Here is a 15,375-nt window from a genome sequence, read left to right as displayed (position 1 = left end):
TGAAGGACAAGGTTAGCTGCCCAGATTGCATGACCGGCGAGCATGTGCATGCAAACGGACAGCGGGGCTTCAGCGTCATAGTGTTTTTCCTTCTTGCCCGACGCTTGCGGGCGAAAACTAGCGGCGGCGCAGCTCATCGGAGACCTCAGTGGTGTGCATGGGAGAAGGCGGGTGGGGCCGGAAAGTTTCGGCTGCGAGCAGTGCACACTATACAAGGTATTTGCCCGGGCAGTTAGCGACAGTATCTTTGGAGACAGACGTAGCGCCATCGGTGACCCGGTCAGTCCAGCAAGCCACTGTTAGCCCCCTCGGTGACCTGGTCTGGCCAGCAAGCCACTGTTAGCTCCATCGGTGCCCTGGTCTGGCCACCAAGCCACTGTCGCAGTGATAACCTGGCGTACCGGCCCAGTCTCAGATGTCGAACTGCGCATGACGCCACTCGTTCGCGCGGCAGCCACCGGATCCGTAGGAGGTGGTGGATCCTGGCCGGACACTTACAACTCCGGGAGAGACAGTACAAGAGCTTTGAAGCGCGCGTTGGGACTATGCGGCGCTCCCGCGTGACAACGGCCGCCGGGACTCGGGGAGTTCAGCTCTGACCTTTCTCTACACGGAACATGTTTCACAGGGACGACTGGCACGCACTAGCCGGCCCATCGACGATCGTACACACCACCATTCACCAGAGGTTCGACACAGAGAGCCACGGATCACACCGGCGCTGTAAGGGATGCCGCACTATCTTACGAAGTTTATAACTGATTCTCTCAGGGAGCCACAGCACGTACCACAGTTACGGACAAAGCCGCGTAGTAGTTCGCTCATCGGTCCTGGTTCACTGCATGGCACTCGATGTGCGGCACGGCACTCACTGAACCGCGCGGCAAAGAGTCGCCTCACCAGCCTAACACTGACCGCTCGTCTAAGCTGCTGCGTCCTCGCCAGTGCTAGCACCCTTTAGCAGCTCCATATCGTCCGGCGTTAGCATACCCCACACCGTGCTGGCGAGGACGCAGCAGTTTAGACTGGGGAATAGTGTAACGCCGGTGTTGCGACACCGTGCCGCCGCTCGGTTCAGTACCGTGCACTGAACGAGGGCCGATGAGCCGACTACCGCGCGTCTCTGTCGGCAACTGTGGCACGTATTGCGGTTCGTGAGAGAACCAGTTATAAACTTCTTAGCTCTCCAGTATTTCCACTACTCGGGGCTTGTCCGTTTCACTGGCGCTTGGCTGTCCCGCGCGGAGCGAAGGATGCGGATCAACGCCCAACACGACCACGTGAGGGAAAGCAAGTTTCATCCGCCGCTTCTTTCACGCGCGTGATTCGAGAATCGCATCGCGGCTGTACACCTGCGCATCCGGCTCGTCCAGCCATCGACTTCGACACTTGGGGTGGTGTCGTGCTCTGTCAGAGTTGCGCTCTGATCCGTTGACGTTATGTTCGTGTACTTACCACATCTTCTTACATCAATTCGTGATCTAGAGGAATATGCATCTATCGGGAGACTGCCCCCACGAAAAAGTGTACGTTCAAGTCAATCTAGGGAGTTGTGACCATAGACAACCTCGTTGATGTATTCTAAGGAGCCGGTGAGAAATCGGCTGGGTAAAAATCTGTGTTTATGATATTATATAGGAAGAAGGTCAGCTCTAAGAAGTGAGGTGCATCTGATTCTTTTAATATTGATCATAGGCGGACTCATAAGAGTGATGATTTCCAAGTTGAAGTGACCTATCAAATTCAAACCATTACAGTAAAGAGAAGCGAAGACCACTAAAGGGGCGGACGATCTACCTCGTTTGGAATCGGATATTATCCGGAATTGTGTGCGCAGAGTGTCGACCCAAGAACCATACAACCGGTCTATCAACGCTAAGGAGGGGCGACGCCAGATGGACCAGTAAAAGTAAGTAGAGACAAGGCGAGACAAGAAAAAAAAGGAGAGGAGGAAGAGGAAAGAGAGAAGAGGGATTCGATCGTTTTTTGGATAAGCGGTTACAAGGTTTCTCATGAAGAACGAGGAGCTGGACCTTAGATAAAGGAGAGGAGAGTTTTTCCGCGTTTCGTGTTTCCCTTCTGATTATGGTTTACTTCACCTTGACGTCGGAGGAATAAGTCGCTGGAAGAAGTGTGAACCGAAATCCGGTAGACTCTGAAGTCCCCGACTGAGTCTGCGAACCCTTGTGGATTGTGCCTGCGCCTCGTGCCGGAACTGACGGTGTGTCCTGGGCTGTCGGTAGTGCTTAGTCATTTGGGGTAATCTGTGATTTCATTCGCAGGAGTGGAAGATAGGACGGCTGCTGGCCTGGGAGGAATCGAATACTTAAGCGACCGCTGTACTTCGGTGGGAGCGTCTTCGGGAGCTCTTGGGAGGAAATGTCGGCGTGTTCTGCAAAAAGCTCTGCTGGAGGGGCGTTTCCTACCTTTCGCCTGCCTCCGTGACACCCGCCACACACACGTATCCGCAGCAGTCCAACTCTTCACGCAGGTCTTTGACACGCACAAGTGCACACGAAACGTCACCCTTCCCTTCCAAGGTACCAGAAACCCACTCCGCCGCCATCTGGTGGATTTTCACTGGCCCGACCTGGAGTTTCGGGGATGCCGCTGCAGGGACATGAACATTCCGGCTGTGTGACTGAAGACTCACGCCTAATCCACTACAGCATAGGGGCGCATTCCACCTACTCATGCATGGTAGTCCGAGAATGACACTAACAGATGTCAGCAGCAAAGAAACGCATTTTGTGGGTGTGGACGGCGCGTCTCCAACAGTAGTCAGCGCGTCCCTTGTACGCTGATCCGAGCCGCTGAAGAACTAGAGGCGTTTCGTGTCGTCATCGATGCGAGAAGCGCGCAGCACTAGTCTCTCAAATGTGTCGTTTTACTGGCGCCGCTGACCAGGGCTGAACTTCAGCTGCGTTAGTTCCCGCGGCACAGCTTACCTTGACTTATAGGAAATGAATCTTCGACGTAGAATATCACATAAATAATCGAGAGTGTGCGGTCCCTCTTCCGGTGGACGAGTTTCTTCGATGCTTTGCTAGTAGCGCTTCGCCTCCCCATCCAGGAACAAGGCCGCCCGCCGGACGCGACCCTCTTCCGCCGCGATCCCCCACTCCTCGGACTTGCAGGGACGAAGGCTGTTCTTTCTTCAAAAAATGCGTTCCATGATTCCTGCCTCGGGTCCCGCGTTGTTGTAGGGTCAATGGAAGCTAGGTTGACGGGCTGGTCGGCCTCTTGCCGTGCAGCAAATAGCGAACCGTTAAAACGAGAAGCCGCACGCGAAAGGTAAGGACGAGAACTTTCTCTCTTGCGCTGTTTTCTTCTTTTTCTCCGCACTGTTTGCAGCCGTGCAGTGCTACCACGTGTACAGGTTCATTGTAGAAGTGTCCCAACTGTCACGGTCGCGCGGTCGGAGCTTAGAGTTATTGTGCTTTGGCCGTCGAGCAAAGTAGGGCGTGCCTGCCGGGCGGCTGCTACGGAATGCGCGCGCTACTAAGTTCCATCCCGCTGGTTGAACACATCCGACTGTGTTAGCGGAAGTCACTTGACACAGGAATGTCTCCGGATGCTGATGTGCTTCTGACTTCTTTGCTCGCGCGGTCGCAGCGGACGACACTTGCCCTAGTCGGGCGGGCAATCCATAGCACAGTGCCCGGCCGGCGCGACCTACGGGCCTCGACGCCAAAGCACCATGCTTCTTGCCACGCATATGCATGGCCAACACATAGTCATCACACGGGCATGCAGAGTAGGAAACCAGCCTCTAGTGGCCTGTAGCTGGTGGCTGGGGGTAGGGTAGCCCTGGGGAGGCGGTGGTTGTTGCAGACGAACAGCGGAGTGTCGGGTCGCATACCAGAACGTCGGTATGGTGTGCCGCCTTGGTGAAGAAGCGTGCTGCGCTCCTCTATCCCTGTGCCTTTTCGTCCAACGCTCGTTTATCCCCTTCCTTGCCCACGCGCACGCGGTTTTCTCTCGGATGGTGCCTTTTTTTAATTGTTTGTGCCTTATGCTTTTTGTCAAGCGTGTAAGTGGGGGCGACAACTCGTGATCATTGTTATCGCACGCGACCAAGGTAGTAAAGTGTACCAGGTGCTTCAGCAGCACCGGTTGACAGTCAGGCGGCACCCCCCACTCCTGGGAAAGCAACGGCAGTGTTGCTATTCTGGTCCTGTTGAGCACGCATCTTACTTACTGTGTTTTCGTCCTTTGTCTCGTTGTATGCCTGTTCTTTCTTCGGCTTCTGCGCCCGTCTCCCACATCATCTGGCCTCCCGCACTGTTCCCTTTTCCAGAAGTTCCGCAAGCAACTTTGCTAAGGCAGTGCGGCGTCTTTCACCAGCATTCATACGACTCTCACAATGGCGGCGGCGGCTCCGCAGGTGCCCGAGTTCAAGCTGATACTCGTCGGTGATGGAGGTGTCGGGAAAACCACTCTCGTTAAAAGACACCTGACCGGTGTGTCCGAGTAGCCTTTACGAGTCCGTCCGAGTAGCAGGGCTTCGCGGTGCTAGCTGCATTACGGCCGCCTTGCCGTGCCAGAGGGTTTCTCGTGTATATAAGGCCGCCGCGGATGCGGTCTCTCGTGTCTGGAATGCCACCACTTGTCCGCTGTCGAAACAGCCCCGACTGTGCTGTTGTACGCTTTCCGAATCCACGAGCGCCTTGGTTCCAGTACTTCAACTATTTCCGCATTTGGTTGGTTTCCCCAAGAACCCCAGGTCGTAGAATGTGGTGCGGAGAGTCATTGCAGATTGATGCAGTAACTGAATGAGCCTTTTGTGTACTTATGGCGGTCAGGGGGTCGGGGAGTGGAATCGCGTGGTCGCACTATTGAGTCTGCTGGAAGCCGAGACATTTCGGCTTGGAGAGCACTTCTTAGAGTTCCCCGGATACGAGCCCCGACAAAGGAATTTTGCAGGACAGCAGAATGTATTCTGTCTCATATCTTATTTGCATAGCGGTTCGAGGGGCGCGACAGCTTTATCGGATCATTCCAACGAGAAACTTTTTGTACGGGTGTATACAGGTGAATTTGAGAAAAAGTACATCCCTACGCTGGGGGTTGAAGTGCACCCACTGAAGTTTCAGACAAACTTCGGCATGCTCACTTTCAATGTGTGGGATACGGCGGGCCAAGAGAAGTTCGGCGGTCTCAGAGATGGCTACTACATTAAAGTGAGTCCCGCGCAGTACTTTACAAGGGTCAGAGACGATACTTGATTCCCGGAACTGTTCCGGCAGATGGAAATCGCGCGACACTAGAAGGCTCCTTAGAGAATGAGAGCGTCCGGCAACCGGATGCCACAACGGTGTCCAGCAAAAGTGTCCCACAGCATTGACAAGGCACCCACCGTTTCAGCCTTCGATATTGAGGTCGGCGTCTACTCGGACAGCCGGAGTTCTGAAACTTTCCCCTGAGAGAAAACACCTCAGAAATAGTGCGCGTATGCTAGGCCAGGTGCTAGCCGATGGCATTATGTGTCTGCAGGGACAGTGCGCCATCATGATGTTCGACGTGACGGCGCGTATTACCTACAAGAATATTCCCAACTGGTACAGAGATATCACGCGCGTTTGTGAAAACATTCCCATCGTCCTCGTTGGAAACAAGGTAAGGCGGCCGGGTCGTGGGGAACTCTGGTTTGTTGTAGAGCCTCCAAAGCACCTACTGCCGTCTCGATATTAAGCAGTGATTTGCTGAGGGGACAAGTCTGTACTGAGCTTTTTAGAGCACGAGCAGCGACATGCCGCGCAGGCCCTGGGAAGTAGGCGTGCCGTTTGTTTGGAACCGAGCTATTCAGCGTCCTTGTTGGAACGCATTCGATCCTGGGGTGTGTGCTGACCGGGTACCGGAGAAGGTGGCTGCTTCTCAGCTTGGCTACGCGCGCCTGTCGCTTGCCTGATTACAGGTAGACGTCAAAGACAGACAAGTGAAAGCGCGCCAGATCCAGTTCCACAGGAAGAGGAATCTGCAGTACTACGACATCAGTGCCCGGTCGAATTATAACTTCGAAAAGCCATTCCTTTGGCTTGCACGGCGTCTGACAAACCAGCCCACACTGACCTTCGTTGGTAAGGCGGAATGCTCACCAGTCCCGGTGGCTGAGTTGCGTGTGGAAGTCTGTGAGAAGGCAGTCGCGGTGAGGGGTGGCGGCAGCCGTTGCTACAGTAAAGACTGAGTGCAGACCGTAGTGCCGAGGTGCAGGGTACCGGAACGGCTCCCCACCCGTTCTTTCTCAAGCTTTGCGCCGAATACCACGATGAGAATCGATGGTGTGGGTGTTCATGGAACAGGTGAGCACGCGAAAGCGCCGGAGATTCAGATCGACCCCAACCTCGTTCAGGAAGCGGAGAGGGAGTTGCAGGCCGCTGTGAGCACGGCGATTGATGACGACGATGAGGATCTTTGAGGACATTCCTGGTCCTGTCTTCCCTTCGTAATGCATAGGAGGCTTTCTAGTGTCGACTTTGCTGTATCAGCCCTGCTTAGCCTCAGGCCGTCTCATCGGCACTTCTGGAGACGAGGTGATTGTTCAGGTTTCCCGCCCTACGTGGTTTTGGCCGTGGCCTCCCAGTCTGATCACAAGTCAGACTGGTACGGGTGCTGCTTAGTCGGTGTGCTGTAGCGGTCTGTTCCTTTGTGCAAGTGATTTCTGTCTGCAAGGTAAGCGGACTGTTTGGTATTACACCAGAATCAAAATACGATGCCGCCTGCTACTGACTAGAGAACTTCCGTGCAGGGGGTGAAGGGATGGTTTTGCAGGGGTCGCTAGCGCGGCGGCTGCAAACCATGTCGGGGATCCGACAGTGACTGAACTCGGGGCTCTAACGTCCCGTCGGTCACTGTCATCGTGTACCTCTCAAGAACCGGGTCTCTGCTGCGGTTTGCCGCAGCTGCGTTCTGGAGGACCATGGGGAGGCATAGATTCTGTGACGGGGCCGGTCTCGTAGGTTCAACCGGTCCAACCGCGGGTGCACGTGGTCATCGGTTTCCTACCCGAACAGCATAGACCGTACCTCGTCAAACAACATCGGCGGATCGCTTGTGTCCAGACGGATGGTTAACGCAGGCAGGCTTCCACGGCAGCCGCCTTGGCTCTCAGGCGGCCGCGTGCACGGTCCCCCGAAAGAGCCTACAGGTCCAAGGACCAGCATCAATGCACCAGAGGCCACGGCCGAGCAGCCCTAGCAGAGGTACAGTATAAGTGCATCGAAGTAGCGCAACGAAACTGATTACATGCCACACCCGCAGCGGGCTCTCTGGGACCCCGGCGGATTTCAGTTCGGGAGATGGCTGGCTAACGTCGACGCCCGCAGCAGTCCTCACGAGTCACGCAGGCAAGGGCCGCCGAGGGGAGTTTCTACTTTGTGTGCCCTCATCCGAAGCCAACATTCGCAAATGGAAAGTGTTCTTGGTGTACCGCCATACGCCGAAGACGCTTGGATACAGGAACCTTTCCGCTTGGAAAGCACGGAGTGAAGTCTCCCGAGCTCCCACCAGGCGGCGCGGCGGGAGTCCGACGCATCTTGATTCCAGGGTGGCCGTACAGGACTGACGACGAGCCTTATTAGCGGCCCAGTATCCGGGCGCTACAGAGCTGGGTACATCACTTCCAGGTGCGCGGGGGAAATTAAAACGCCCACCAGTTGCTATATCCGAGCTCGCCCCGACTTCAGAAGTACGAGTCCGCAAAGCAGGGCCCGAGCCGACGGCCAGGTGTAGTGTAGCCATGCGCCCGTTGCTCTCTTACGTATTCTGTGCGTCGCCTGCAAAAAAGCCCAGGTGCAACGCCCGACAGACAGCCTATAGCCACGATCGAGAACCGGAGCGTGTGGCTCTGGGCCGCCTGCACGGAACTTCCAGCGTTCTCTGTAGTCAGGTGCGACCTCTCCCATTCACTCCTTGCACTATAGCTCGGGTTCCTCGACGGCACTACACTGTTAGTTTCGAGGGCTTGGGCCGCAAGCAGACGCAGAACTCTTGGCACGCTTCTGCTCTTTGGGCTACGCGTCGCCGCATCCACAACAGGCGCAAGCCTGATTTCGTCACAAAAAAGTAAACCCCACGCGCCAGTGTGCACATCTACAGTCACAGGGCTCCACCAGGACGGCTTGGCCCTTTGCTCACTTGGTTATCAGTTTTCCGCGCGAGAGCTATTCAACTCCTCGGACGATAGGAAAGTCTTCAACTGAAGACCCCCAGCTGCCGACAGTTCCGCTGATGGGCTGAAGAGCAAGCATGTCACTCGGGCCCTTCGGCGCACTGGATCACCCGCCAACAACAATTTCCACAGCGGCGTGAGGCGTACAGTAAGAATGCAACTGCGTTCAAAAGTCGCGTCCTGTGGATCCACCCGGAAATGCACGCGTTGATCCAGGGTCTACGGTGCCTCAAATTTCACCAGTAAACATTCTCTAGACGCCGACCAGAGGCGCGCAGCAGCCACGAAGCGGTACAATAAACTCATCGAACAAAACCGGGCGACGCAGATGTCACCCAGCTGCTAATCGGAGTGCCTTTCTAGTCACACTCGGTCCGACTTTGCTTGAAACCTACTGAGTCTCGGCGGTCCGTCCCCCCACTTGGTGAAAAATTGTGAACTTCTTCCGCACACAGGGAGGTATCCCATTGCAGTCATGGATGGGCATGTTCATGTCCAGCGTGTGCGGAGGAAAGGGCCCTCCCACAGGAACACTCCGGGAGACGCCGACATTAGGGCGTATGAACTTGAAGACCTCCACCAGCCGGCCATCACGCAGCCGTGTCGTAGGTATACTTGGAGGAAGGGATGAGGGTGTCCTAGGCAGAAAAAACCGCAGGCGGGTTTTGATCTCCTCGTTAGCCTGAGGGTAGCACGGCAAGGCACGAAGTAGCTATGTGTTCAGTCCTTCATATGCCGGCATCTCTTCGCCGGCGGAGCGACTCCCGCGGAGATGTCACATCCCGACCAAACCTAATTAGAGAGAAGGCTGCAATTGCAGAACAGTCCTGCAGGTGTGGAGAGTGTCGGTGGAGGAGCCGGAGTCCGCAAGTCGTCGGGGAGCGCTTCCACACTCAAGTGTCGAGGAAGGAACTCTGGTACGGAGACAGCACGCAGCTAGCTCGACGTCGAGCAGTCATTGCAAGGCGAAGTATCTGGATCTGGCTGAAATGGCACTCACTGCTGTCAAGACTGATGTCCTCGGGAATCTTGTGAGGGTTCTTCGCGACATCGTCTGCACGTCGATTACCTCTTGCAGGCATACCTGTAGCCAGGACGATTCTTTCATCGCACGGCGTACTCCTGCTGCAGCACACTTCAGGTCTTAGGTTGTCCGAGCCCATTGTGGGTCTCCCAGTGGCCCCCCCGGAGACCGACTCCACGGAACCCGTGTCCGTAGAACTCCAAAATCTCGACCGGAATTCAAGACTCGTGGAACGCGCTACATGCACGGCAGTGCATGCACGCTAAACTCCCTTTAGTGACCACAGCTGGTTTCCGAGCAGGAGTCGCCCTCTTACGGCTTCAATCACCGCGCTCCAGCAGCACACCTGCCAGTGATTTGCTCGCCAGTCTACACCTGAGAATCCGTATGAGTAAGACGTCACCTGTCTCGTCCGCCTCGGCATGGCAGGCGCGTGCATTTACTTCTTGCGGCCCTCAAGGGGGAGCGTTAGTACGCAAAATCCATCGACACGGGAACCACTTTTGTCCCCGCTGTGGATAAGCCCCTACAGAAAAGAGGGTGGTGCGCCGATTTGGAAAGCACTGCGAGACCGCAGAAGCACCGGTGGTCGAAGCGGCGCTGATGGCAGAGCTCCCGACAGAGAGTCACACCGGGGAATGGACGAGGAATCTAAAAATGCCCTAAAGCGACCCCAAGGGGTCTCCGTCCTTGAGAGATCCTCCAGACGCACCCCGGGAACGGTGCAAAGAGCTGCCGATCCGCGCGCAAGTACCAGGATCACAAGGGTAAAAGGACAGTCAGTCCAGGGAGGCAAACCCCCGTCCGCTGGTGGTGCTTCAAGTGATGTACCCACAGAAACTCCCAACATCTGACGCATGCGGGCTCTCCCGGAGCCAGCGTCGAAACTCGAGCAGAGACCCATCTCGCCGTGCCGCGCATGCGCCGCAGCACGACATGCGCACCGTCACCCGTAGTCTTCCCGCTACTAAAGCCGACAACATGACTATTGTCCCATAGTGAGAGGGCCTCAAGGCGCTTGCCGTAAAACTTGCAATCTGTGTGTTTACGGGCTTGAAGCCGTCACCTTCGCCCCTTGTGTCCGCATCGCTTCTCAGCAACCACGAGACTTCCAGGGTGTAGTGTTCGTTAGACTCCGAAATGTCGCAGGAACAGCTGAATGAGGCAATGAAGCGGTTTGACCGGTTGATTGCAAGTGAGTTCAGAAGCGGGCGGACTGATGGTTGTTTGGCAGTCCCACCGAAATAGAATTCGGAAAGTGAGCGTGATTCTCGAATTCTTCTACGTACTTCAGAAGAACCGTGATATCTTTGGGCTGCTTCCCATCGTCAACACAGCGAGTGTTTTTCCAGCTTCGAACGGAGGCCCGCATCATGAGAAAACGCGTCATAGTACCGGCGTGCGTGTGCCGGGTGTTTCAGAAATGGAGGAGAACCTGCAGCTCAGGAACAAGTTGGTGACCCAGCAGAACGAAAACGAGGCAGTGGCGAAGGTATGTCGTGAGGCTTAGCGCACCTAACCTGTACATCTCCAATTTGAAGCACAACCCACCTGAGACGGTCCCTTAACGGCTATCCCCCGGGAGCGATAGCATGATACCAGTTGTGAGGTTGCATCAGGACAACAAAAAGGGATAAATCTGCACGGGAACTGTGTCACCTGTGTTCAGGAACTGAGTTGCTTGGATGACGATTCAGTCCTCTACAAAATCGTGGGGCCAGTGCTTGTCCGACAAACGCGAGTAGACGCGACGGCAACGGTCACTAAGAGACTAGATTATATTCGCGGAGAACTGTAAGAACGGTTGGAATGCAGTCGCGCCCTAGCTAAAGCGCTTGCCCTGTGCACGTCATCGAAGAGAGTGTCTCTTCCTCGGATCTGTGCGTGTGACTCCCGGCGCTGACCGGTGACGCAATGACGATTGTGTGCTCGTTTGGTCTGATCCAGGCAGCGGTGCGACAAGCTGGACGAGGAGATGAAGGTGCAGGTAAAGGAATCAACTCAGCGGATCGAAGCCCTTCAGAAAAAAATGCTCGACCGTGAAAAGCAGCGCAGTGGCAGGATTTAACATTGCTTTTCAAGTCAAGTGCGAGTTCGGGACTGCCACTCTGGATGGTAAGCTGAGAGCTATGCAGACTTGCAAACCACACAAGGGGAAGGGAGCCGAGTGCAGCGAAGCGTCGAACATGACATTTTTATTCCCTACTGACCGACTAGCGGCCGAAACCTGGCAGTCATTCCAGCACCTCTGTGTCATCAGGAATGAAGAACAACCGCGTCGATGCTTACTGTTCTGGAGCGCCTGCGAGTTCGTCGAGGCTTCTACACTTGTTCAGCACGAATGTGACGATGATCCAGATGCTGCAGGTGAACCCGGATGGTCTGCTGATTGGGCGTAGGAGCCATTATGGATTACCAGTAAAGTTGGAAGAGAGACGCCAGTCCGAAGAGCCCAGCAAAGGCGAGTTTAACAGCTGGACAAGCGATCAGATCCTACTTCTGTCTTAGTGGACGCCCGGGAAAGGTCTTACGCCTTTTCTGCATCTTCACCAGTGTAGTAACTTCTTCTCGCTGCGCTTGAGACAGGTGTTCGGCTCTGAAAGGCCGGCGCTAGTATGAGACGTCCATCGTCCGCGAGCCACCATACTCACTCTGGTGGGAGCTCGCCAGCGCTGATTTCTTCAGTTTCTCCCTCGGTTTGGTTCAGATGTGGAACTACGAGACAGTTGTAAACGTCTACACATTTGACAAAAGGATTCAAAGCCTACCGAAAGGAATGTCGTCATAACGAGGAATCTCTGGAATCGACACGTTTGGCATCTTGAGTTCCGGCATTTTAAGTTCCGGCAGGGTGGAGTGCTGCAGAATTTGAATGAGCATAGCGTGCTCCTCTATGGCGGAAGGGCGGGCCAGAACTCTGTTCCGGAAGTGAGGCGTCATGTCAAGTTGCTTGAATCCCTCGCTCTGAGTAACGAAATGACCACTGCAGGTGCTCAGTCCTTCAGCACGTGACTTACGACTCCCGCAGGTGCCTTCGGCAAGGCTTGGACTACGTTAGCAAAGCTCAGAACCGTCATCACCAAGAAGGAGAAACACATTAGGAAGGTTGCAAGGTAGACGATTTCCACGCATTGATTTCGCCTCCAAAGTCCCCAAATCCTACAAAATCCGTCATTTCGGAGTTGTCGTGTAGAACGGAGAAACGAGTCCGAGTTTACCCGAGTAGCGCACTAGCTACATTGGTTAGCAGCATGAAGTATGCCGCCCCATGCAGACTGGGCCGCAAATAGTTCAGGGCCAGGTAAAGGCTGACGCCTGTTAGCACTTGGAAGAAAGCCACCACAATGAGACCCTGAATAACATTAAATTCGAGAAGCTGTCTCTATGGTTGGCTACAGTGCCGCCTTACTGTTCTAATACTCAGGAACCCCAGGAAGCTCCTGGCCTTGAAGTCAACTGCATCCATTTTGCTGGGCTTTCTTCAGACAACCTCCAGCTATGGTTTGCTAAGTGTTGACCGTGCCGAACGGGAATGTTGTGATACCACTCGAGCAAGGCCTCGGAATGGCAACGCCAGCCCGAGGGGGCCGAATCGCGGTGTACATACAGAGAGGCGAAGTCAGCGCACTCCACTTCTGCACGGAGTGGTTGAAGGCGGGCGCCCCGCCGAAGGACTGGTTCCCCAGGTCAAGCCTGGTTGCTGTTACTGGATCGGAGCGGATGCTCGTTGCTTGCCTCTTACGTCGATAGAACCGTGCATTTGCCAGACGTCAAATTTTCTGCGTGCATTTCACCGGGTACGAACACTCCGGCGCGGACCCTCACGCTCCTGCACCAGACGGTTTGGGGCTCGGTCGCTACTGCACGAGACTGCTACCTGGTGCGCTTCTGCAGCCAGCTCTGCATCAGCGCTGCTGCCGGCCCCTCTCCCGCCAGCAACGTGCTCCGATCTAGGAAGCAGCAAGCGCCTCTCCTACGGTCGGCGTCCGTCAAAGCATACCGGACACATCTCCCCCTAGGTGTCCCTGACTGCAACCAGCAGTAGCAGGGAGGACGCTAGGCCCAGAGCTGTCCCGCGTGTCAGCCCTAGCGGGCGGCGGCTCTGCTGACCACAACCATTGATTTCGAGGTTCACACTGATCAGACCAGCATTTCCTTTTATAGGTTGGAGCGAAGGGTAATTGTTTGCCAGTCTAACACGCCCTGGACCGCAGGCGACGTCACAGTGGAGACAATCATAGTTCAAGAGATCAACGAAGCGAATTGATGCGGGCTACACCGGCCTGCGGGCCGGCGACGACACACTATCATAGGCATCAGAAACGCCACTGTTTCAAGGAAGATGCCAGTGCAAGACTAGTCAACTTGAGACATGGCGACATCTCTGTCGGTATACTTTCCCTTAGCGGTGGCGCGGTTCTTCCGCTCCAGAAGAGCTTTCCTATCCTTGTCAAGCTTCGGCTTCGTGATGACCACTTTGCTAGGATGGATGCCGATCTCAACAGTTTCTCCTGCACCAGTAAGGCACGCAGAACAGGCGCAGGGCCACGAAGCGTAGTTTCACACAGTGACCCCGAGCGCCCGGGGATTCGCTGGCGCGACCAGCGCCTAGCTAAATGCCTTCGACCTGCTTACCGTTAGCCTTGTCTCTCGTGACCCTTTCAATATGAATGACCCATTTCTTCCTGTACACCTTCATCACCTTGCCTTCGCGGTCGTGATGGTGGCCCCTCACCACCATAACCTCATCATCTTTCCGGATCGGAAGTGAGCGCACCTGCGGCAAAGCAAGCGATGACGAATTCCTACATTATGACATATGTGATGCTGGTGCCACGCCCCCTGACAGCGCGCTCCGGAGAGGGATGCTTACATTGTACTTCTTCCTCAACTCCTTGCACAGCGGGGCTGTCATGATCTTGCGACGGACGCTTGAAGGCGCCGTAAAGTGCGCCTTCCGAGACTTCCTCCTGGAGCTGCTGACCTCTGAAAGGACAACGCAAAATCAAGTACTAGAAACCCCACGTATGACGAGGGAGCTCCGCAAGACTCAAAGCTCGAGCCACCAGCCTCAGTCCTGAAGGGACTCGGAAACAGGAAGTGCCCGAATGGTCAAATTGGCAAGTCACAGACAAGCACACCCTGCTTTGCCCTCGAAAGAGACATCACTTGGGAACAAAACTGGCGGTCCCCATGCCTAGAGGCTGTCAACGTGCGGCAGACTTTTGCACAAACAGCCTGTGCTGTCGTGTAAAAACGAGGCTAGTATTTTCCAAACACGTAGGAAAAGTGGCAAATCATTGAGGCAACGCAGCAGTGTGTCGACTAGGGTAACACTCACGCGAGCTGAACTTCATCGTGACTCCAGAATTGCGGCCACTTCAGTGCCAGTGACTCGACAGCCTCCCGCGCAAGAAAGAAAGATGGCTGTGCTGATGAGAAGTATCAGCCGATGAAGTTGACTCCCGCTATGCAAGCCCTTCCGAAGGAGATTTCAGTCTGTACCCCACAGGGGAAAATCAGCCGGCTGCGTTTTTGTCAGGGGGGGCTGCCTGCGCAACGTACCACACATGCCTGATCCGCATGCAACCACAGTCTCTGTCACTGTAGCCGTCCCCGGCCACGGGGCTGAGCGCTCCTCGTAGCTTCTGTGAGGCAAACTGAATGTTGTCTGCGGGCAAGTGTACGGACAGCGGCAAACACTCTTAGGTGTTTGACTTCGGCCATGCGTGGGCGAGGCGACAAGCAGGTCACTTACACAAGTCTGCTTGGCAGGTGGAACAGCGAGAGGTGCTGATGGTAGGAAGAGCGATCATCCGCCGGAGTGCCTCGAACAAACCACCAGATACTCTAGCACAATGGCAACGGCGATGCGTGGCACGTGGTAATATTACACCACGGATCTGAATATGTATCAATGGACTGTCTCAGTTCAGCACTCGAGAACTGCCGTGCTGGAGTACTTCGGGCACCACCAGGAGCAAGGAGCTCTTCTGACTTCCGCGACTTGGGGGAGCGCAGAGCTACACGCGTCGCAACGTGCAATTAGATACACTATCGACCGCATACCTGCAAGAAAGTCTGCCCTCTCGGGATCCCCCGACAGCACTTACAACTTGTTTAACAAACGGCACCCAAGCATCTCCTCCGTGAGGCCCAGTTGATATGCCGGGCAACACAA

The 15,375-nt window shown here is 55.2% G+C and overlaps 6 protein-coding genes across 6 annotated transcripts; 3 read left to right on the top strand and 3 right to left on the bottom strand.

Moving 5' to 3' along the window:
* Positions 1-2,047: 2,047 nt before the first annotated feature.
* On the bottom strand, positions 2,048-3,729 carry CSUI_009024 (uncharacterized protein). Its single transcript, XM_068069143.1, has one exon. The coding sequence runs from the start codon at positions 2,693-2,695 to the stop codon at positions 2,423-2,425; it is 273 nt and encodes a 90-aa protein (XP_067918880.1). The 5' UTR covers positions 2,696-3,729; the 3' UTR covers positions 2,048-2,422.
* Positions 2,620-3,279, top strand: CSUI_009025 (uncharacterized protein). Its single transcript, XM_068069144.1, has one exon. The coding sequence runs from the start codon at positions 2,694-2,696 to the stop codon at positions 2,802-2,804; it is 111 nt and encodes a 36-aa protein (XP_067918881.1). The 5' UTR covers positions 2,620-2,693; the 3' UTR covers positions 2,805-3,279.
* Positions 3,730-3,964: 235 nt separating the features above from the next.
* Positions 3,965-6,936, top strand: CSUI_009023 (gtp-binding nuclear protein ran). Its single transcript, XM_068069142.1, has 5 exons — positions 3,965-4,463; positions 5,035-5,183; positions 5,497-5,619; positions 5,918-6,080; positions 6,303-6,936. The coding sequence occupies exons 1-5, from the start codon at positions 4,367-4,369 to the stop codon at positions 6,416-6,418; spliced, it is 648 nt and encodes a 215-aa protein (XP_067918879.1). The 5' UTR covers positions 3,965-4,366; the 3' UTR covers positions 6,419-6,936.
* Positions 6,937-7,654: 718 nt separating this feature from the next.
* Positions 7,655-10,019, bottom strand: CSUI_009022 (uncharacterized protein). The gene is made up of 3 exons (XM_068069141.1): positions 9,255-10,019; positions 8,137-8,852; positions 7,655-7,775 (listed from the first exon to the last, which is right to left on the bottom strand). Exons 1-2 carry the CDS (start codon positions 9,276-9,278, stop codon positions 8,562-8,564), a joined length of 315 nt encoding a protein of 104 aa, XP_067918878.1. The 5' UTR covers positions 9,279-10,019; the 3' UTR covers positions 7,655-7,775; positions 8,137-8,561.
* CSUI_009021 (prefoldin subunit 6) lies at positions 9,964-11,846 on the top strand. Its single transcript, XM_068069140.1, has 5 exons — positions 9,964-10,389; positions 10,616-10,686; positions 10,864-10,988; positions 11,142-11,309; positions 11,455-11,846. The coding sequence occupies exons 1-4, from the start codon at positions 10,335-10,337 to the stop codon at positions 11,260-11,262; spliced, it is 372 nt and encodes a 123-aa protein (XP_067918877.1). The 5' UTR covers positions 9,964-10,334; the 3' UTR covers positions 11,263-11,309; positions 11,455-11,846.
* Positions 11,847-13,112: 1,266 nt separating this feature from the next.
* CSUI_009020 (ribosomal protein rpl26) lies at positions 13,113-15,082 on the bottom strand. The gene is made up of 4 exons (XM_068069139.1): positions 14,536-15,082; positions 14,068-14,180; positions 13,830-13,971; positions 13,113-13,705 (listed from the first exon to the last, which is right to left on the bottom strand). The coding sequence occupies exons 1-4, from the start codon at positions 14,549-14,551 to the stop codon at positions 13,551-13,553; spliced, it is 426 nt and encodes a 141-aa protein (XP_067918876.1). The 5' UTR covers positions 14,552-15,082; the 3' UTR covers positions 13,113-13,550.
* Positions 15,083-15,375: the final 293 nt, after the last annotated feature.

The sequence above is a fragment of the Cystoisospora suis genome, assembly GCF_002600585.1.
Source record: "Cystoisospora suis strain Wien I chromosome Unknown contig_5243, whole genome shotgun sequence".
In the NCBI taxonomy this organism is placed as follows: domain Eukaryota; phylum Apicomplexa; class Conoidasida; order Eucoccidiorida; family Sarcocystidae; genus Cystoisospora; species Cystoisospora suis.
Note: the sequence above shows the minus strand (reverse complement) of the source record. Positions and strands in the feature narration are given on the sequence as shown.